This window comes from Periplaneta americana, chromosome 17 (assembly GCF_040183065.1).
Source record: "Periplaneta americana isolate PAMFEO1 chromosome 17, P.americana_PAMFEO1_priV1, whole genome shotgun sequence".
Classification (NCBI taxonomy): Eukaryota; Metazoa; Arthropoda; class Insecta; order Blattodea; family Blattidae; genus Periplaneta; species Periplaneta americana.
The window spans coordinates 16,445,913-16,469,918 of NC_091133.1; the positions used below are offsets into that span (position 1 = coordinate 16,445,913).

At 35.4% G+C, this 24,006-nt stretch overlaps 1 protein-coding gene across 4 annotated transcripts in view; it reads right to left on the reverse strand.

Moving 5' to 3' along the window:
- LOC138692967 (uncharacterized) overlaps positions 1–20,263 on the reverse strand; it is a 38,475-nt gene extending 18,212 nt beyond the window's left edge. For 2 of the 4 annotated variants that reach the window (XM_069816389.1, XM_069816391.1), the window contains exons 1-3: positions 20,180–20,263; positions 10,995–11,092; positions 9,228–9,365 (exon numbers count right to left, since the gene is read on the reverse strand). In XM_069816389.1, the coding sequence (XP_069672490.1) occupies positions 9,228–9,365; positions 10,995–11,087 (231 nt within the window). In that variant the 5' untranslated portion in view covers positions 11,088–11,092; positions 20,180–20,263. Of the gene's footprint in view, positions 1–5,659; positions 5,913–9,227; positions 9,366–10,994; positions 11,093–20,143 lie in introns of those variants that run through there. The other 2 variants (XM_069816392.1, XM_069816390.1) reach the window with 2 other exon arrangements.
- Between the last annotated feature and the right edge of the window lie 3,743 nt (positions 20,264–24,006).

Genomic DNA, 24,006 nt, shown 5'->3' on the forward strand with positions numbered 1-24,006 from the left:
TTCATTTCCTCTTTTCTTAGAATTCCAGTTCCTGGCTCGTAAAATGCTTTGCTCACAATAAATGAAAATAGGATTATTGGCTAATGACATCACAAGTTTCCAGTAAGTTGCTCACAACAAGAGTCGCTGTTTAATGTAGCCTATGTAAAACATGAAATATTATAGAAACTATTCTGTTGCTATAATTATGTAGCTATAAATAAGTTCCTATTAGTTTAACAGAAGTGACCCAGTAACCATGATACTTATAACCACCTTCAACTACTACCAATATTCACATATGGCACATCAAGAGATAGTGCAACTGTCAACTGTTATTTTCCATAAATTTCTCACATATGGTTGTGAACATTAACAACAATGGAAAAATTCCAATCTAATCTTCATTTCATTTAAGAAACAAACATGTAAACATACGCAAGTGTCCGAAGATCTTCCTATCTGGTGCAAGGCAAAGGAATTCTATATGGCACCTACAACGTAAGAGCAATTAGATCCCTGTCTGGAAGCACAAAATTACTGTTTTTTTTTTTTATAAATACGGGAAGGAAATAAGATGATGAAGCTATTATGAAATTAATTACAACTGTCAAGAAAGAACATGAATTGCAGATGGGTCGATAACGAACGTTTCGCAATGAACTAGGGGATAACATAACAAGGAGGTTATGCAATGGTGCGTCACCAACCAAAACACTAAGCCAAACAAAAAGATGGAAACGGAGAATAAAATTCTGTTCATTGTACTGTATTAGAATAAATCATCTTAGTAGGGGATTTGCGTGACAGAATAGACAAAACTAATATTCGGAATGCAATAGCAAAATCTGTGGAATCTATAATAACTGAATATGTATGAAAATAAAAGTACTTTCCCATAATCAATTGAAAACCAAGAACACTAACAAAAAATCATAAACGTTACTGATTTCCAAGCTACCCTGAATCGGTTACAGTGGTTCAAAGTGAAATTCGTATAGTGAACTACCATTAATATTTTGTTGGAAATATTTTATTATTGATAATTTCTTCCAATAGATTTTACCAAATTTTCACAATGAGATGACCTAACCATTCTTTTAATATAGCTTTCTTCAAATCTTGTTTGCTTTTCATGGTGTGCTGCTCTATTTTAACTTTTAGTCCGGATCATAAGTGTTGCATTACATTTACTGCATATCTGGTAACTGGGGTGAGGTTTCCAATGCTTTGGGACAGTTATAAAGAAGCCAACTGCGTACTTTCAGGGCCTTACATGTCGGATCATTGTCCTTATAAAATCTGAATCTCTTAATTAGCCCTAGTTTCTGTGTATTAGGCTTCACGTTCTTTTTGAAAATGTTTGAATATTCATTCTGGTCCATGGTGTCCTCAATGAACTCTAAATTACCGACCCCACTAGCAGCCATACAACCACATAGCATACCTGATACTCCACCGTGTTTCATAGAGTATCTTAGATTTTTCCCTTGGAGTTCCATATTCGAATTATGCCACACATAAATCCTTCAGATGAACCAAAACAGTTTATCTTGCTCTCATCAGTGAATACAATCGTTTTCCAAAATTCAAAATCCTCATTTATTTGCTCTTCACCAAATTATACTGTTCTCCTGCTGAAATGAAAGGTTTCTTCCTCGCTACTCAGATGTGGTGGTTGTTTTTATAAATACATTTCTAACTGAATAATTTCGAGGAAAAAATTGTTCCAGGGTCGGGCACCGAACCCGGGACCTTTGGTTAAACGTACCAACGCTCTAGCAACTGAGCTCTATATCCACAAACCTCAAAGTAGGCTGACAGCTGTCAAGCAACCAACACTGAGTGCACACTAACTCTGTGTGACTTAAATTGTGGTTTTCTGTTAACGAACAGTGACGTGTATTATGGAACTCAAGCTTTCAGGTATAACCCCCTGTAAAGTTGATTTTAAGTCACACAGAGTTAGTGTGCACTCAGTGTTGGTTGCCTGACCACAATTTAAGTCACACAGAGTTAGTGTGCGCTCAGTGTTGGTTGTTTGACATTATTCAAATCAACTTTACAGGAGGTTATACCTGAAAGCTTGATTTACATAATACACGTCACTGTTCGTTAACAGAAAACCACAATTTAAGTCACACAGAGTTAGTGTACACTCAGTTTTGGTTGCTTGACGCTGTCAGCCCACTTTGAGGTTTGTGGATATAGAGGGAAAAATTGGATCGGTGTCTGGTAGAGTTCCCAGGTAGCTCAGTTAGTAGAGCGTTGGTACGTTTAACCAAAGGTTCCAGGCTCGATGCCCGGTCTTGGAACAATTTTTCCCTCGAAATTATTGAAATCAACTTTACAGTGGTTTATACCTGAAAGCTTGATTTGCACATTTCTAACTGTTTCAGGATTACATTTCTCCCCTAAACACTCTACAGCCAACTTAGGTGCAGATACATTTATATTAACCGTCACTTTGTTGAGAAACCAATGTTCATCCCTATTACTAAAGATTTTTCTGGAGCTCTCTCTTTGTTTTTTCACTGTTGTTTTCTGTTTTTTAAAACGTTTTCAACATCCTGCACAATTGAATTCGATCTTTTCACTAACTAGGTGATGTCTCTTAAAGATATGCCCTGCTGATGATGATGTATGTACGTCTTACTTTCAGCAATAGACCTCTGCCCTTATTCACGGCCCATGATAGTCTTCAACTAGCAGTTCTCTCTTGGAGAGAAGCACGTCTACACAGGAGAAAAACTAAAGTGCTAATAAGGGATTAACATTGTGTGTACCATATTTATTTCCTTTTTAAGTGTAGTGTACCAGTTTCACTTTGACCCTGGATTATAACTGTGAACACAAATACGTTATTTAATTTACCTTGAATGTGTTCTTCTACGAAATTAGTATTTTTAATACTAACTTTAATACTTCAGGCATTAGAGCAGGCAGATTTGAGATCAGTGAATCACTATATTCATTCTTTACTGGACTGAATACTAGTTATAACTTCACAGTATAAGTTTCACACTGAGCCACTGTATATTATACTACTGCAAATCAGAACTATTTTTATACATAAAACGTCAACCAATGTGAAATCCTCTACATACTGCTAGATAAAAGTAGCCTAGATTATACAACATTATATTTCAACAAAATAATCAAGATATGATTAGAAATACCAGTAAAAGATCAGATATATTTTTTTATATATTCTTATAAAAGATTTCTCTCTAATAGCAGTTTCTAGGTCTGTTTCATCTACCATGAGCTTGTTAAAATATTAATACTTACAAGTCCTGTGTGGGAGGGCGTTGTACTCGTATTTCAATTAAGACAAGAGGAGTTATGTTCGCAGACTAGATGTGAATGTCAAGGACAAATTAATGTGAATATTGGTGACTCTACCAATATGCGATGCAGATTCGAACATAGAAGTACATTGATCCACTGCCTCATACAGTTCAAAATATACTGTAAGCATCATCTTCGATCACAAACACATTTGTTTATCACTATTTATGTAGAAATGTAACTATTTTGGCTATGAGTCTATAAAGGTGATTTAGAATTGTAAAAGCTTGTGAAAAAAAGGTTGTGAAGCTTGGACTCTCACTTTGAGAGAGGAATATAGGTTAAGGGTGTTTGAGAATAAGGTGCTTAGGAAAATATTTGGGGCTAAGAGGGATGAAGTTACAGGAGAATGGAGAAAGTTACACAACACAGAACTGCATGCATTGTATTCTTCACCTGACATAATTAGGAACATTAAATCCAGACGTTTGAGATGGGCAGGGCATGTAGCATGTATGGGCGAATCTAGAAATGTATATAGAGTGTTAGTTGGGAGGCCGGAGAGAAAAAGACCTCTAGGGAGACCGAGACGTAGATGGGAAGATAATATTAAAATGGATTTGCGGGAGGTGGGATATGATGATAGAGAATGAATTAATCTTGCTCAGGATAGGGACCAAAGGCGGGCTTATGTGAGGGTGGCAATGAACCTCCGGGTTCCTTAAAAGCCAGTAAGTAAGTAAGTAAGTAAGTAAGTAAGTAAGTAAAAGCTTCGCACTTTTGGATACTGAAATACCAATATATCTACAGTGGCTCACAATCCGACCCATTTCCTTAAGATCTTTTATACCAGAAACACTTAAACAATATTTTCCCAAACTTATCATAATTTGTCGTGAATAAAACTACAAATTCCTGCAGGTGTCCTATATTCACGCTACCATTTTGTAACCTTCATGTGATACACTCATATAGGCCTAATGTTCAATAATATACAGAAACTGTGATAAGTATAGCGAATAATCCAACAGAAATATGCTTACAGATGGAGAAGCATTATTCTTCTCATGTGGACGTTGTAGTAATGCTTACGACAATGCTAAAGGAGTTAAACAACACAGTTTTCAAGTGAAGGAGAAAAAGAACTATAAGATGCTAATGAAATGAAGATACAAGTGAGGTTCCGCTTACAGTATTTGATTTAAATATCTACTTAACATTTTTCATTCTAGATGTGCAAGTGATTAGAGAGCATAACAAATAAAGATATGAAATAAATGAAAACTGAATGAAAATATACAAAAATATCCCTGGCGAATGAAACCAAAACGAAGGACTTAACAAATTGTACAGATATGTAGCAAAACTCGAAATGAACACTGGAATAGGTCAGTAATGGTAAGGGTGGACGACATATAATTTGAAAGCAGATGGCATAGAACCAGTCAGAAGGTCAAATACGAGAGTTAGAAATTAAAGATGTTCATTCTTACGAACAAATCCCAACAACTGAGGCAGATCTCTAAGAAAATTGGGGATGGAACTCTCATTCTTCTGCACATACCGCAACATGTGAAAAATTCGAAACTATCAGCCAAAAAACTCCTGGTTGACATTTTCTTTTGTTGTTTGGTTTTGGACAACTGTCCGAAGACAGGTTTGAACCTCACAAGTCACATCAATAAGGCATCACTTATGAGGCAACTAAACCAGGAGATAATGGGCTAGGGTGGCCAGTTCCTTTCCTCCTTCACATTTTCTTTTATGCAGCACTAAAAGCTGTATGCACGTATATGTGATGATACAATCAATTATTATACTTTCCACAGCATACAGTAATTTCAAATAGGAAGGCTGTCAACACTGCTCAGGGATATAGTGCTATTGGTCATTACTATATTATGTTGGCTTTATCAAAAACTTGTGGCAACATTTACAGCAAACTAGGGAACTAGCACAATGCAGACGAATTGCAGCCACAATAGAAATGTTGCCAATCAAAGCAGTGACATGTGATCGCACACTAAAAGAGATCATGGTTCTTAAAGGACAGCAGAATAATACGTAAAGCAGGAGATATGGTAATGGTAATTTTGTATGTATGTATGTATTTATTCACACTGCAAATGAGTATATACCCGGTGCAGTGATTAATATAGTGAATCTTATGTGGCAGTGAATAAATAGTGAATCTTATGTTATTTCTGGCCCGGGTTCGATTCCCGGTCGGGGCAAGTTACCTGGTTGAGGTTTTTTCCGGGATTTTCCTCAACCCAATATGAGCAAATGCTGGGTAACTTTCGGTGCTGGACACCAGACTCATTTCACCGGCATTATCACCTTCATCTCATTCAGACACTAAATAACCTAAGATGTTAATCTACTAAAATAAATACATAAATATGTTATTTCAGTATGAAGATAAGTTGAGGCATCAATATAAATAACCACATAAATGTGTGAATAAAACCGCACCATACATCGTAAAATTTGTCCTTCGTCATCATTAAATGAAGCTATGAAAGACTGGAAGAAGCAAAACCAGCACAGTACACTCAAATCTCAGAGAACACTTCATCCTCCTCTGAAGATACTTCCACTTTCTGTTCCTGCTGAAGTCTGTCCAGATCGAACAAACCTTCCTGCAAAAATGAGTAAATAATGGAGTTTTAGTTGCCCATATATGGAAAAGTTAGAATAAAGTCCTCTTGCTAGGGAGAACAAATTTCTCCATGCTTTCGGATTATTGTCTGTTGCCTATGTTTGTGAATTACTAGTTTATTTCAAATCTAAAATGAAAACTGTTTAAGTTGAGGAAATATCGAAAAAATTAAAACGATTAACAGTATTCTAAATTAATTAGTGGCTCTTATATACAGAAAGAGTCAGCCAGGGCTAGAGTGATGTTAGCGAAGCGTAGTAACTGCTATGCCATCGCAGTGATCAGACCTCTTGCTTGCGTATGTTTCGTGTTTAGTTACGTAAATACATTCACACAGTGAGGATGCAGCTGTATACCATACATTAGAGTACAGTAATGTGTCCATTATGAAATATAGCTTTCAACAACGAGTGTTTATTTACAACAACTTTGTGAAATATGAATCTTGGAGAACAATTGTAACAAACTTCTGTCAATCATTTCCTGATTTGCCTGAGCCTTCTACAGCAATGATTTATAATTTAGTGAAGAAATTTCGTACAATTGGATCAGAATTGGATAAGAAACAAACGTGTATGAAGCATGTTCTCACTGAACAAATATTAGACGAAATTGGTCACAGACTAGAGAGAAGTCCTACCACATCCCACTGTGTAGCTCAGCAGGTAGGGTTGTCACAGTCGTCAGTGATAAGAGATACGAAACAATTAAAATTAAAACCTTACAAAATACTTGTACTTCAGGGGTTAATGAAACCAATTATCATCAGAGGAGACTTAGGTTTTGCAACAGTCAGTGTATGACGGACTACTTGATCCCACCTTAATTTTTTATAGAGACGAAGTGGTTTCACCTTAGTGATTACGTGAATACTCAAAACATCCGTTACTGGGACAGCGAAAATCTACACCGTTTTCACGAACAGCCATTACATGACTTAAAAATAGGGATATGGTGTGCAATGAGCGGATGAAGACTGATTGGCCCCATTTTCTTTGAGGATACAGGCAACACACAAAAATGTATTACACAGTTCATACTCCGTCCATTTTAATGAGGTGAGTGAGGACGAAAAAAAAAAAGAAAGAAAGAGAGAATTGCACAATAAGTCAGAACATAAAGCAAACTAAAGTGGTTACAATATATTTAAGAAAATTGACAGCTGTGTGTTAATAATATCTGCAGGCCTATTACTTAGTATGCCTAAAATTGTACTGTGGAATTAACTATATAAGATGCAAATATTTCCACTACAATGACCACGATATAATAGATAATTATTGTCAAACTCAATCATGGTTATTTTACGACGCTTTATCAACATCTTACGTTATTTAGCGTCTGAATGAGATGAAGGTGATAATGCCGGTGAAATGAGTCAGGGGTCCAGCACCGAAAGTTACCCAGCATTTGCTCATATTGGGTTGAGGGAAAACCCCGGAAAAAACCTCAACCAGGTAACTTTCAATCATGGTATCACACTTCGTTATCATATGAAATTATGATGGTAATATTAACAGCAGCATTTAAATGATAGAAGCAATTCATCAAAGAAGATGCCTCTATGGTCTTTGCTTTATAACCCTATTCTTAATATTAAAGATATATTAATTTGTCCTACAGAATTTATCTGTAATATTGACACTTAATATTTTCGGAGAAAAATTCGCACCGGCGCTGGGGATCGAACCCAGGTCCTTGGTTCTACGTACCAAGCACACTGACCACTGAGCTACGCCGAATTCAATCCACAGCACCGGATCGAACTTTCCTCCTTCGATGTTTCCCTTTCTGGCCTGACTCCAAGTAAGGCATATATATGTTGACGTGTATCCAATGTCAATTGCCATTATACTAGGAGTGCATTCAGCTGTGTGACTTGTTGGCCGGGAATCTCCAGTTATTATGCACTGCTAGCTGAGAGAATATTATAGATATATTAATTTGTCCTACAGTATTTATCTGCAGTATAATGGTAGTTGACATTGGATACACGACAACATATATATGCCTTACTTGGAGTCAGGCCACTAAGGGAAACATCGAAGGAGGAAAGTTCGATCCGGTGCTGTGGATTGAATTCGGCGTAGCTCAGTGGTCAGAGCATTTAGTACGTAGAACCAAGGACCCGGGTTCGATCCCTGGTGCCGGAGTGAATTTTTCTCCTAAAATAGTAAGTGATTATTCTTAATGTTTTACATGTGAATTTGCAGATATATATTTTGTATTTAGATGGATGTATTCTACATACACGTCACAAATGCTGATCAGTAATGAGATGGCAGACAACAGTTTTGGTACATACAGACCTTAGCAGCTAGTTACAAATTAATCCCAGAAATTTCAACTCAAGCGAAAGTGCAAGCAATGCACAGATTGTGACTTTTTTTAACAATAGTTCACTCATATACTCATCAAACTTAAACAGGTCAAAAACTGACGCTAAATCTGTTCCATAATTGAGTACAACTCCAGTAATTTTTGCCCTAAGAATGCTTCACTTTGGGAGACAGTCTCAAACAAGAGACTAGCATTCCTGAGGTGAACAGCTTCCTTTACTTTTACTAACATCAACCAAAAACAAGTTTGTCATAAGAAAGAACAAATTATTTTCGTAGTTTTCTCTGTTCTACCATCTGCAATGTTCAGTTACCTACTTCACTTTTCCTTTTCGTGGTCTAATTTGATTTTATTGTTATTGTTTTACTATTGGAGGAGTTTGCACGTCCAGGATATGATTAACTGGTGCTCTCCACGGGAGTCACTATCAGGTTGCCACTGCAGAATGGTGGAAGAGGCAAAGGGAAAGGACGCTTAAAAATTCTTCATGTTTTCTGATGTTCATGCTTAAGTTACTTACCAAAAACTGACCTTAAGTCATAGACATCACTCTTATTCAGTTAGGCCATGGACAGAAATCAAGAAAGAAAGAAAGAAAGAAAGAAAGAAAGAAAACAAACCTAATTAACTGTATATCGTAAACCAAACACAAACCATAAGTTCACTGATCTTCCACAGAAGCAATAGTAACCCCCACCCTGTAGTGGGCTGTAAATTAAATTAAAAGCGGACGAGGTAAAACTTGCCAGTGGGGGATGAAAACAGAAAAATGAATATGATATAACGAAGGTTACTAGTCTTTATGAGATACAAAGAAACGAAGATTGGAGATTCATTAAGAAATGGAAAGCATGACATTAATCTTTGTATTCCCTGATCACCTTCTGTAGCAGCCACGTCAGCGCGTATGAACAGAGAGAGATCTACCGACCAACACTTCATAAACTGCACTCACCTCAACTCCGGTCTTCACTATGGAAATATCAGTTGGCATTGCAGTTTGCTCAAATGCCATCTCTAACTTCAGGTCATCGCTGTTGTCCATAGATTCCATCTTTATTCGAGTCATGTCCACGTCTAATAAAATTCTTTTCTGAAAAACGAAGAATATACTAATTAATGTAGTATTTGTAATATTTCACATTTCTAGATTTTGACGAACAACACGAACACTGGTGACTATTTTTAAAGTCTGTCCAGTCTATTATTAGTCCTAATATCAATGAGATGAATGTGCCACTCTAAAGGTAATAGTAGAATATTTCTGTGTGAATTCTCTTAGCGCAGCATGTGAAAGTAAAACCTACAATATGATATTGTTTTGTTCAAGGACATGCCTAGTACCTTCCCTAATTCCAGGCACATTTCACTTCATAATCTCTACTAAATTATTAGAATAGCTATATCAGGAAATGTAAATAATGTTTTAATATGACTTAATAAATTAGTTATATAATATATAACTCTTGCAGTGAATTTTGATGAAGTCCAGAGGGTCTAATTAATCAAATCCATACTTCTCATCTCCAAACTCGGCCTCCTGCTATCTTATTAGAGTTGGTGACTCAGGAGAAGACGAGCGCGAAGTGAGGAGAAAGGGTGATTAATAGATAATGTTACAACAACACCGTGTAATACTTGTACTATTAGTAAGTGGAAAGATTATTTCTCCTTACTAGCAGTACAAGTATTGCACTATTGTCGTAACATTATCTATTAATCACCTTTCTCCTCACTCCGCGCTCATCTTCTCCTGGGTCACTGACAGTAGATGCAAAAGAGAGAGTGATATGCGGAAAGTAATGGAAAACTACAGCGTTCATTTTTCCCAAGAAAAACTGCTGTGAAGGACCTACACTTGAACAAAAAAATAATGAATTAACTGACTTAGTCATTACTTCTGGGTGTAATCAGTTGCCAAACACAATGAAAGTATTATTCAATTCATTGTCGATTCAAGCAGAAACTGGGACCTCTGACATCTCTCCCAATATTACTACAGCAAGTCGGCCTGGGTGGCGCAGTCGGTAGAATGATGGCCTTCTGTGCCCGAGGTTGCGGGTTCGAACCCCGCCCAGGTCGATGGCATTTAAGTGTGCTTAAATGCGACAGGCTCATGTCAGCAGATTTACTGGCATGAAAAAGAACTCCTGCGAGACAAAATTCCGGGACACCGGTGATGCTGATATAACCTCGGTAGTTGCAAGCGTCATTAAATAAACCATAATTTTAATTACTACAGCGCGACAAGTACGAATGAACGCTATTCACTATGTAACTCAAAACAATGAGAATGCAATGGTAAGAAATAAATGAGGACATCATTTCCTGTCGTGTTCTAAACAGGTACACTTTCTCGCTGATAAAAACTTACATACCTCATGGAGGAAGAAATATTTTTCACAAAACTTTAGTTAGTGCATGATAGTCATGCGGACCCAATCTTCTGATGAGTTTGAGCTATAATTAGCAAAATCAGATTCCATGCACCAGTTGCAACAGCTGCAGAGATCATCTTAGCCATCTGATATCCTCGTAATGATTGGGTAATCGTGCACCTCTGTTGAGGCATGAGGACGTGAGGCCAGCAGTCAGCTGGTCGGTCTTGGCCTTGTGTGAGCTGCCGAGTTCTGATTATTATTGCACATTTTTCTGTCACATGCTATAGCCTGTTGTTATAAATGACGCGCTCAGACAACAAATAGTAATTACTCCAGTATACCTCAGAAAAAAGCTTCTTTTGGTCTGTATCCGTATTATCACTTGTTTCTATAACCAGTGGGTCGACCTCAGGTTCCGTCTTGATCACGTCCATCACGACTGAAATGAAGAAACTTGGTTGAATAATTATGCAGAATGTGATTCACTTGCAGAGACTTAATACCTTGCTAAATAATATTTCCACGTCTCCGTAGTTTGGGTATCTCTGTGTGTGCGAGCATACATATGTATGTCTTCATGAGCACGGGAGAGCAAGTACGTTAATTACTGGGACAAGTAATATTACTTACTTACAAATGGTCTAACCAACGCTTTTGTTCGATTAGACTTAATTACACCATCTCATCATATAAATAACAGAAACGAGGTCTTCTTCAAGGATCATTAAGAAGTACTATATTATTTAACACCGAGACTACAGAAAATAGCCGATATTAGAACAGCACTCTTTGCAGATGACTTGGTAATTTGATTATCTCTCCCAAAAAATATAGATAAACAACTTTCTGTCGTCATGAACAAAGCTTTAAATTCATTTTCAAACTGGGCACAAGAAAACTGCATGCCAATAATTTTGAAAAAAACTTTCTATCAAGTTATTACACTTACACATAAAGTCCCCAACATAAACTTGAAACTTAATGCTGATCAGATCAAAACGAGTCAAGAACCAAAGTATCTGGGAATGGTTTTGGACCAAGAATTGTCATGGCAGAAACATATAGAAGTTATAGCTAGAAAAACGAGAGATAGAACGAATATCCTCAAAATACTAGTAGGAAAAGAATGAGGCTCAACATTTCCAGTTTTGATTTCCACTTATAAAATATGCATAAAACCAGCCATGTTGTACGGATCAGAAACCCTAATAATAGCAAAGACAGATGCATTAGAACGTGTGCAGAATGAAGCTCTAAGATTAATTGCAGGAGCTGTGAAGAGAAAATCAATATTTGCACTACAGCTGATAACAAACAATGCCCGAATCACAAAAGAAATAGAAAGACTTTCCTTATTGAAATATGAAAAACTAATAAGACTGCCATCTACTCCCTACTGGTCTATGTATAAATGTCTACCCCGACAACTCACGACACAACAAGGTTTTATTCAACATATTAAGTTTCTTAATTCACAGTACTTCCCCATATACACAGTGGAAAACTTATCGACTCCCATATAACCTTTACAATAACATGACGTTCAAATGAACCTAAAAACTCACAGAAATAGTCTGAAAACTGAAACTCTCAACAATATCCTGAATCATATTTAAAGATAAAACACACATGTTTGGTCAATAATACAGTGTTCATTGATTCGATAAAATACATTAAAGGTGATATGTTACAGGTATATGAACACTTATGAGATTATTGAAGATGTTAGTCAGACATATTTCGGAGATGCTTCTCCAGGTATATGAACACTTATGAGATTATTGAAGATGTTAGTCAGACATATTTCGGAGATGCTTCTCCATCTTCAGTGACAAATTACATCGACGAGGTGTTTCATGGTTCAGATGTTTATTTCATTTCACTTATTATATTCCATAGATCTTACATGCGCAATGAAGCTTTAAGATGTGGAACAAGTCAAAATTTTACAATATTACAATTACAATTTTTGCAAATTTTTACAGTTTTTACAATAATTTATAATTTTTACAGTTTTACAATTTTGTAATTTTCTACAAATTTTTACAATATTTTGGGGAGCTGTAGTGAGACGAAGTGAGGCCCGACATTTGCCTTATGGTTGGGGAAAACCTCGGTAAAAACCCAACCAGGTAATCAGACTTTCATTCAGATACATTTTCTTTGCTTCTTTTATAACTTTTGACAAAGTTTTACAGTAATTCTTATAGTAATTAAGAACATGAGGATAATCACTATTCCTACTCATTAAATATAGATTCCTTTTTGTAACACATGATATTTTAATTCCCCGAGTTATCCACATGTTTTTACTTTTACATTTTTTTCACCACCTTGACTGGAAAGCATTCACTGAAATAATTCGTAAATGTAGTGAAAAATGCATTAAATTTAGTATTAATATCAATGGTATCGGTACTGTATACATTTTGCCAAGATTCATTTTGTAGACATGCATTTAAATGATGAAGAGATTCAGAATTTATAACCCTTTTCTTGATTTTTAAATTAACATTTTGGAATTTTTCACTCACATTGAAAACACTTAGAATTTGTGCATCATGATCAGACAGGCCATTGACTAATGGTACTGTTGAATAGGAATTCAATCTACTTTTATCTATAAATATATTATCAATGGCTGTACTACTTCCAGCTTGTATTCTAGTTGGGAAACTTACTGTGTGGCTAAGATTATAAGTTTTCAAGAAGTGAGTTTAGTTTTCTTTTACGTGAGCTTTCTGGTATATAATCTATGTTTATGTCACCACAGATTACAAATTCGGTATGTGGTTTATAAAGTCTTTTCAATAATGAATCTAAGTTAGTTATAAATTTCTTATAATCTCCCTTGGCACGCTATAAACACATAAGATAATTAAATTTGATATCTCAAAACCAACAACTTGTATTCCACATATTATTTCAATATCTTGTTCAAGACAAAAATCAGATATATCAATTTTACTACTAAGCCAAATAAGAACACTGTTCGAACATCTGAACCACCTTGTCGATGTAATTTGTCACTGAAGATGGAGAAGCATCTCCGAAACATGTCTGACTAACATCTTCAATAATCTCATAAGTGTTCATATAACTGTAACATATCACCTTTAATGTATCTTACTACATCCTGCACCAGTTTGCTTTAGATACTATTAATCAGTTCTACCCTACATCAAACTAGTTACATTATATATAGCCTACACAGATGGGTCACAGATTGATAGAGATGGCACTGTTGGAGTGGGGTGTTTATATCATACATTGGGCAAATTTCACACTAACTTCGATGGAGATGCAGAAGCAGTAAGAGCGGCGTTGGAACAACTATGCGTAAGATCCAGCAACTTTAAAAAGGCAGTTATCCTATGTGATTCACAGGCAGCAGTACAAGCTATAGCCACACCGCAGCCTCTCGATTCGAGAATAGAAACAATTCATAACTCACTTTGCAAGAAGCTACACATCAACAAAAATGTATTAAAATGTCATGGATTCTCTCCCACTGTGGTATAATTGGGAATGAGATAGCTGATACTTTGGAAAAAGAAGGAACACGAGTAGTATTAGGCCTAACTCCAAATCACAAAATACTATTCAATTCGGCTGAACTCTAATATAAATAGTAAATTCAAAGATAAGATACACAGACACCATCAAACAATAAGCGAAGGCAAGAAGTGGAATTCACTACTAATCTCCAAGGACATCCCATATCAATCATGCAGAGAAACAGTTGCAGCAGTCTGTGTTCTTACTGGTCATGATCTTCTAGCGGCTCATCTTCATCGGATCTCCATTTTGCCATCACCATCCTGTGTTTTGTGCAAATACAATGATAGTGTTATGGACTGGAATCACGTTCAAAAGTGTAGTGCATTAAAAGACTTTCAGTATAAGTCAACAGGTCAACTCTACTGGAAAGTACGCAGACAAATGACTTTGTGTCAAGTTTTCGGGCATTAAATTAAGTCCTAATCAGCGTGCTCTATGGCCGCTCTCTGCAAACCTCTGTCCTCTCTCTGTCTTCGTTGTCCAATCTGTTCTCTCGGTTTTTTCTGTGATCTCTCAGTTCACTCTGTCTCTCTTATTTCTGTCCTCTCAGTCTACTCTCTTTCCTGTCCTCAGGAAATAATTCCATGACTGGGTTCACACTGTGTCCTATGTATTTCTGCGCAGGGGACTTATGTTTACATGTTCTGCAATTTTGTTTTAGCAATTTCTACAACGGTGAAACTCGGGAAGTAAATCCTAATTGGGTTCAAACTGTGTATATATTTATTCAGTATTCTGGTAGGAGAGATTGTAATATTAACACATTCTGCAATTTCTTAGACAATTCATACCTGTACTAACCTCTTATCAGTATACAAGGATTGAATTCCGGATATAATGTCTGACTGAGTTGAAACTAAGACCTGTTACTAGCGAGGACGAATTATGACAAATCCTAGGAAATTAAATCTTCAATTTAAAATAATGTAAGTTTTTATATTACTAATGTCTGCTTGCAGTACGGGTATCGTATAAATGCGACTCCTGGTGTTCCATCTGTAAACTAGAGATGGGTAAAAAAAAAAAAAAAGCTGTAACAGTTTTTTTGAAATTGTTTCACAATCGAAACAGTTTCATGAAAAACCTGTTCCAACAGTTCCAAAGAGAGTTATACTGATGCAGTGATCACTTCAAAACGTTCCACGTGGTTCCAAGAGATAAGCAGTTCAATTTCTAAACAGCTTCCCTGTTCTTTGCCGTCAGCAAAGAGCACGTGTAGCGCTATCATCGACCTCCAATCGAAAGTAGATATAAACCAAGGACGTTTATATAGTATACTAGACTCACACAGAGCGCTGGTGTTCTGTCCAAAATTGAAACCAGTCTGCGCCTGTTTACGCCGCCATGTTACTGGTAGAAACAGAGCGGTAAACACGATAGTGTCATGCTCGTCCTTTGTTTTGTTTCGAGCGTTTTTAGTGAACACTGTGAAAGTAATGTAAATTGATATGATAATAGTATGAATTTTTGTTTTGTAAATAATATTATAGTTGATATGAAGTGATGTACTTTGTAAATAGTGTAACACGGTGATTTCCTGTGTGGCGTATAAGTGCAATAACACATGGCTTAGAGGGTCAGTAATTTCTTTTCACAAGTAAGTACACACATTTCAAAATAATAAAATTGAATTCTGAAGGCTACATTGAAACTGTAACATATGTATATCTTAGATACGTAGTTGAAAAAGTTTATAATTAGGCAACAATCTGTCTTTACAGGTTCCCTTTGAAGAAGCCCAAGCTACTTCCTCAGTGGCTTGTTGCTATAATAAAAGACAAATCTGTGCCTTCACATTACGTAAAATTGTGTTCGTCTCATTTTAAAAACACAATTTTTTTGGGAAAGTAATGGCAATAGAATTTTGAAAGATGATGTACATTCAATTTTCCAAGTCATTAGCAAAAGCTACGATGTAATATTATCTCTGTTGTTACAATATCAATATCATTAAAAATTAATCAGTAGGAATACTTAATTGTTAGTACAGGTATCCCATTGAGTGAATTATTTAGACTTACACATCAAATGTTAAACACAATAATTAGTGGAAAGATAACTTTTTCTTTTTATTATGCAAATTAATTTATCTGCAAAATAATAAACTTTAATTGAAATTCCATATATGGAAAAATAAATATACAGATAATACGTAAATAAATAATTAAATGAATGAATAAATAAATACATAAATAAATGCGTAAATGGCTATAATAGCTAAGCCTTCTTTGTGAACTTATGATTAGGGTTCACCTATAAATAACCCCTTTTTATTTTGCCGGATATATTTTATTGAAAAAGCAAGGAATGCCATCTTGTTGATATTACATATCTGCATAAAAATTATGTACCATCACTCCGCAAGCAATGATAATAATATATCCATTTTATTTATAAAATAACAATACAGTATGTAAAGATATCCACTCATAATTTTTTTTTTTAATTTTCATAAAGTGATTATGTTTAGTTTTTAGATCTTCACGTTACCTATTGTTTGCAATGTATTAGGTACCGGTACTTTTTATGATTGATAGCATTCCTTTATTAAATGAAGAATAAATTCAATGTAATTTGGCTACCTTTGCGCATTATATTTTGCCAGATAACTTATGCCCTGTGGTCTAGAAGTACCGGTAATATTATTTTAGATTATCCAAAACTTAACAACAGGTCTGTATTAATTATCACATATTTATTTCACTTAAGAATTTGATTATATTAAGATCTTGTGTAATCAAGGTGTATATATTTATGTCTTGTGATCTAAGAGTAATGTATGTTAATATAATTTTCGATTTTCTAAAACCTATCAATATGCTGATTATCGTAAAATTATACATGCTATAATGTGTAGGCTATTGTGTAGGCCTATTTATGGTTGTATAAGCATGTTTTCTGTAAATTGCTGCATACGTATTTTCTTCCCTTTAATGCTCTCACGCATATCAATGAAACTTTGAATGTGTTTATTTCGTCACAATTTTACGTTAAACGTCGAAAATGGCCATAATCTGTCAATTTTAGATCAGTACAACGTTAAATTGCGTGATTTAAGTACTGCTATTACGCGTCTGCTCTCCATCAACATGGCGGCACGCGCAGCTTTCAATTTGCCCCGGTTTCCTCGTTCCGCGCAGCCAAGACTGTAGGGGCTTGATATAAACGGCCTTCATGCACAGTAGCCTATGTAGGACCACGCAATTTAATTGTACGAATCAAATTCCCTAATAAATCTGACATTAATTATTATTATTATTATTATTATTATTATTATTATTATTATTATTAGCTGCCCATTGATGGAGAATATGTTCATGGTGCCCAGACATTGTGTTAATTATTAACATACAGCGAAAAATATTATGGGCTAATGTCTTATCGTTATTAAACTCTCCAGGATTGTACGCGCTATTTTTACGAAAATCGATTCATTTTTAATTGTAGTTATTTACTGTGCTCTTTAACAGTAACCTACGAAAAATTGACTTTCGTAATCATAATACACTAAACTGATTTAAAGACGATGCAAGGGCTTTGAAATATGTTCCTGAAGCAGATGAGAAGTTGAAACAGTTTGAACTCTTGGAATAATCGTACTGATGCTGTAAATCTATTCTTATGAAACTGTTTCTTTGAAACTGTTATTTTGGAACAGCTTCGTTCATGAAACAGTTACAGTCGAAACCGTATCTTAAAAATAACATCTCTACAAACTACGTCCACGTTTACATACACAAAAGCATTACAACTTATTAGCTTTTCAAATACAAAATCCTTTCTCTCATCGCTAGCAGTGTTGGCTACCATGCATGTATGCTGAATTTGTTTCATGTAGTAGCTTGCGCACGTTCGGCATTATACATCGGCTTGTATAGGATTTCCGAAGGGGGAAAGGAACTGACCACCCTACTCCATTATCTCTTTACCTAGTTGCCTCATAAGTGGTGTCTTTTAGTATGACTTGTTGGGTTCAGACCTGTCTTCGGACAGATGACTAACAAGAACCAGAGTTGTTTTTAGTGTGCAGTCATACACAATTTGTTCAGTAATAAAACAAATTTAGTGCAATAATACAAGTTAAAAGACAACAACAGATACCAAGTGAAAGCAATAGTCTTGTAATCCTGGAAAGTTGCATTGTATACATAAGTTACAGTTTGGTTTTAGAAAAGGTAAAGGAATCAATAATGCTGTAATATCGTTTATCGAATCAATCCTCAATGCTAAAAACAATAAAGAACAAACCGTTGGACTTTTCCTGGACCTTAGCAAAGCATTTGACATGGTTAATCATGAAATTCTAATCTGGAAACTACAACAATTTGGCATAAGGGGATTAGCAGGGAACTGGTTCATCTCGTACTTAAGCAATAGGGAACAGGTTGTACAAATTGGCTCAGTAAAATCAAAATCCGTTCCTATGCCCCATGGTGTCCCTCAAGGCTCAATTCTTGGTCCAATATTATTTCTCCTATACATAAATGATCTCCTGTTAAATATAACTGAAGGGAAAACTGTCTTATTTGCAGATGACACAAACATAATACTGAGTGATAATAAGGAAGACAACTTGCAAATGAAAATTAATGCAACATCAACGAAACTAGACAAGTGGCTAGCAAATAATAAGCTTAAATTAAATGTAAATAAAACTGTATATGTATCTTTCAATCAATATCCAACTGACCAGATTCACATAGTTCTTAGTAATACCATAATTAAGGAAGTAGAATGCTCTAAATTTTTAGGTATATGGATAGATTCCAGTCTAACATGGGAAAAGCATATACAACATGTAACTGAGAAGCTGAGTCGCTTATGTTATGCTTTTCGTGTCCTTGCAAAGATATCATCCATGGAACTTTTAATATCAGTCTATTTTGGATATGTTCATTCAGTACTATCATATGGCATTATTACCTGGGGATCTTCACCAAAAGTGACACAAGTCCTCAAATTGCAGAAAAGAATACTCAAAATCATTAAAAAAGTTCCTATTCGGACTGAAAGTATAAAAATTTTCAGAGAACTAAATATCTTACCTGTACCCTGCATATATATTTTAGAAACAGTGTGCTTTATTCATCAAAACATAGATTCCTTTAAAACAAATTCAACCTATCATGAGTATAACACCAGAACATCCCAAAACATACATCTGAATTACCACAGGCTTACCAGAAGTCTTAACAGCATATCACATAGAGGCAGCAATTTATATAATAAACTTCCACAGAAAATCAAAGAACTTAACATAAGAAAATTAAAAAAAGAGGTAAAGAACATTTTATTAACACATATGCCATTTTGCACAAATGAATACCTAAATTTAAAATTTTAGAATTTAACGTTTCTTGATACTGCCCTTGACCATTTATGTTTCAGGTAACTCAGAGTTGAAGAAAAGACAGGGGAAAGCAAAAAGAGAAGATACTAGGTAGAACAGTGGAGACTGAAGATCAAGCTTGTCCTATATATATATATTTTTTTATTTTTTTTTCTCTTTTTTTTGCATGTCACTTAATATTAAACTGTTAAATTTATTTAGAATTAAGTCTATTTTTGTATTATATTGTATGTTATGTCATTTTTCTTGTGTACTGACGACGCCATGAATGCTTGTAATTCTATTCGGCTAATAAAGATCTAATCTAATCTAATCTAATCTAATCTAATCTAATCTACACGCAGTTATAATAAACAAAAAAGTACAAGTAATGTAAACAATTGTAGCGTAATTATGCAAAATTTATGTAAGAAATTAACTCGTAACAGCCAACAGTATCCTAGAACTTTGGTGCAGATTTGTGCAGTAATGAAAATTGCTTAAAGAAACCTTTGACAAGAACTACCAACTAATCTTGTCACAGACCCTGTAAAAGACCGGTGTCTCCTCGGAAATTACTCAATTTAACAGTATACTTACCTTTGTGGAAGAATATAATGGATTATACAGCCCTACCTTCTACACCGAAGCATTAACAACGTCCAATATTAATACAAAATAATAGAGTAGAATGACTAATTTTGCAACTTTATTTAACTGCACAGTCAGGGTAAAGTGATCAAGGAAGCCGAGATATCAGCTTATGTAACAGACCGTGACTCAATAATAAAACTAAAAAGCGGACTTAAGAGATTTTCGAAAAAAAAAAAAATTAAAGCATGAAGTAATATTTTTTCAGTTGATTTCTGGGATATCTTTAGTCCTGAGCTAAAGTTGACCCATCAATTTTAAAGTGTTTATATTAGTTAACATATTAATTCGCAAAGTAATTTATTGATTAGTTCGTTCTTTTTATACAACTTGTCATGTAAGAAGAATGCCGAGAACATATATTAAGGCATTAGAGGCAGGTGCGTAGCGTCCATGGATGTGGGAGATGTGTTACCAAAGAGTTTGTAATACTTACTAGAGACACATACCCGTGAGTGGCAGGCAAGAAAAATGTCACAAATTGAATCGGCTAGCATCCGCCATTAAAGGGAGTGTTTGCGGCGCAAAATTCGAAAACAGTACCACAATACATTGATGTAGCCTGGTGATAGACACTGTTTTAAATATCTTTTACAAAGGATGAGTCGTGATGAAATAAACATGAATGGCAGAGGAGCGCTATATTTATTAAAGTATGATAATGGTTCATCTTTGGCGATATTCTAAAAAATAAATTAAATCACCCATATACACTCGGGATAAGTATGTGAAATAGTGAATAATGGCAATGTCAGCATTAATTTTCAGTATTACTAGTATTGTTTTAAGGACATAATGATGGATATTTACTGTAATATTTCAAGTGATCTATATTTCAGTCCTTTCATGCAAAGGAAGAGGAAGGTATGTGGGGCTTAGAAAATATTTAGTGGTGAAATATGAGATCATAAAAATTCTGGAAACAGATTTAAAATATAATGAGAATAAATTTTATCATAAAACAATCTATTCATTGTGTAGTTGATGACCACCAAGTTAGAGGTCAGTACAGACTTTTTAATACAATTAGTAGCGGTAATATTAGGCCTAGAAGTAGTGGTAATAGTAGGCCTAGTAGTAGTGGTAATAGTAGGCCTAGTAGTAGTGGTAATAATAGACCTAGTAGTACCGGTAGTGGTAATAGTAGGCCTAGTTTTTGTGGTAATGGTAGGCCTAGTAGTAGTGGTAATAATAGGCCTAGTAGTAGTGGTAATAGTAGGCCTAGTACTAGTAGTAATAATAGGCCTAGGAGTAGTGGTAATAATAGGCCTAGGAGTAGTAGTAATAGTAGTCCTAGTAGTAGTGGTAATAGTAGGCCTAGTAGTAATGGTAATAGTAGGTGCAGTAGTAGTAGGTCTAGTTTTTGTGGTAATAGTAGGTCTAGTTTTTGTGGCAATAGTAGGCCTAGTAGTAATGGCAATAGTAGGCCTAGTAGTGATAATAGTAGACCTAGTAGTAGTGGTAATAATAGGCCTAGTAGTAGTGGTAATAATAGACCTAGTAGTACCGGTAGTGGTAATAGTAGGCCTAGTAATAGTGGTAATAATAGGCCTAGTAGTAGTGGTAATAGTAGGCCTAGTACTAGTGGTAATAGTAGGCCTAGTAGTGGTAATAATAGGCCTAGGAGTAGTGGTAATAGTAGTCCTAGTAGTAGTGTTAATAGTAGGCCTAGTAGTAATGGTAATAGTAGGTGCAGTAGTAGTAGGTCTAGTTTTTGTGGTAATAGTAGGTCTAGTTTTTGTGGTAATAGTAGGTCTAGTTTTTGTGGCAATAGTAGGCCTAGTAGTAATGGCAATAGTAGGCCTAGTAGTGGTAGTAGTAGACCTAGTAGTAGTGGTAATAATAGGCCTAGTAGTAGTGGTAATAGTAGGCCTAGTATTAGTGGGATAGTAGGCCTAGTTTTTGTGGTAATGGTAGGCCTAGTAGTAGTGGTAATAATAGGCCTAGTTTTGGTGGTATTAGTAGGCCTAGTAGTAGTGAGATCTAGTTAGTAGTAGTGGTAATAATAGACTTAGTAGTAGTGGTAATAGTAGGCCTAGTAGTAGTAGTCATAGTAGACCTAGTAGTAGTGGTAATAATAGGCCTAACTAGGCCATCAGCTATATTTTCACTAATTTCTTTGCATTTAATACAATCAAAAACCAGGAGTACATACTGTACAATACGGAAATTACATTATTAATTCATTTATTGTGAAACAAAACAGTTTTAGACAGATATAGTCTGAGGATTTTCTTATGCATTTTCATTCATTCATTTATTTTATTCCATAGATCTTACATGAGCAATGAAGCTTTAAGATGTGGAACATGTCAACATTTTACATTATTACAATTACAATTTTTACAAATTTTTATAGTTTTACAATTTAGTAATTTTCTACAATTTTTACAATGTTGTACAATTTTTTTTTTTTTTTTTTTTTTTTTACATTTTGGCGAGATGTAGTGAGATGAAATGAGGTCCGAGGATTCGCCAAAATATTACCCGGCATTTGCCTTTTCGGTGGGGGAAACCTCGGAAAAACCCAACCAGGTAATCAAATCAAAGGGGGTAATCAAATCAAAGGTGTTGATGCCAAGGACTCGCCATAGACCATCCGGCTTCAGTCCCACGGCTGTGGAAAACCTCAGAAGAAACCAAAGTCCAAAGGGGGATCCAACCCAAGCCCGAACGCAGCTCCGGAACAGCAGCCCAGCGAGTCTGCCGACTGAGCTACATCGATGGCTCTACTAAAAGTATGCACTCTGCTATTATAATCCACTGTAATATGATGGCACCTAACCGTTATAGACACTGTTGAAACCAACCTTGTAAACCTGATTAATTTGTTTCTGGAAAAACTTTATCCAAGAAATATTCCGACATTATGTAAACACATTCAAAGGAGGAACTGCATTTGGAACATTCTTTCAAATATTAAGATATGCATGCTTTCCTGAGCATCCTACAATAGTAGCTATGTTCGAACAATTATTTGCGGCGCAGTATTTCACCATTTTCTTATTATTTCCCTTCAAGTGTACTTATATTTATTCGTAGTCCTCAATAAGCACGAACTGCTCGCACTCCCGGCGAAGCATCAACTCCCTTTAATGGCGGCCGAACAGCGGTTCAATTTTGTACGCGAAACTAGTGCCGTTGGTGTCTCTAGTTATATATTACAAACTCTTTGTGTGTTACATACCCTGCAATTTCCTTCAAAGTGACTCTGAATTATAATATTGTAACATATAATCGTTTTCGGACAGATCAAGTTTTCTCAGAATGTTTGATTTTGAATTCGCACTATGTTTTAATCACCTTGAACAGAAGGCGCGACCATTAGTAAGAGTTATACTGTAACTCTATGGGCACGGCCCACTTGATGTTTAAAAAACACTTCGCTATGTCTCAACGACATCTGTCGTCAGCCCGAGGAAACTCGTGCAGTGAGCCAGAACCTCCTAAATTACCGGACCTGACACTGTAAGCGGAAGTAAGCAAACATGGTGGACAACTGAGTGGTTAACGCAACTATGAAAGTATAAGTACTTCATGTGATGTTTATTGTGTTTCTTATACCATTTGCCTCTAGTATAATTGTTGAAGGCTTTATAAGTTAGTATATAATAATAGAATTGTGACATTGTAATTAATATAAATTGTTTTCGTAGAGAACAAAGCTTGGAAGTGTTGTTATGTCGTTAGAAAGGCTTAACCTTAAAATGCCTTGCACGTGTAGTGTCCCAGGTTGCAAATCGAATTACGATAAAGAAAGTCCGTTTGTATATGTATTTTTGTTTCCAAAAGATAAAGATTTAAGGGATAGT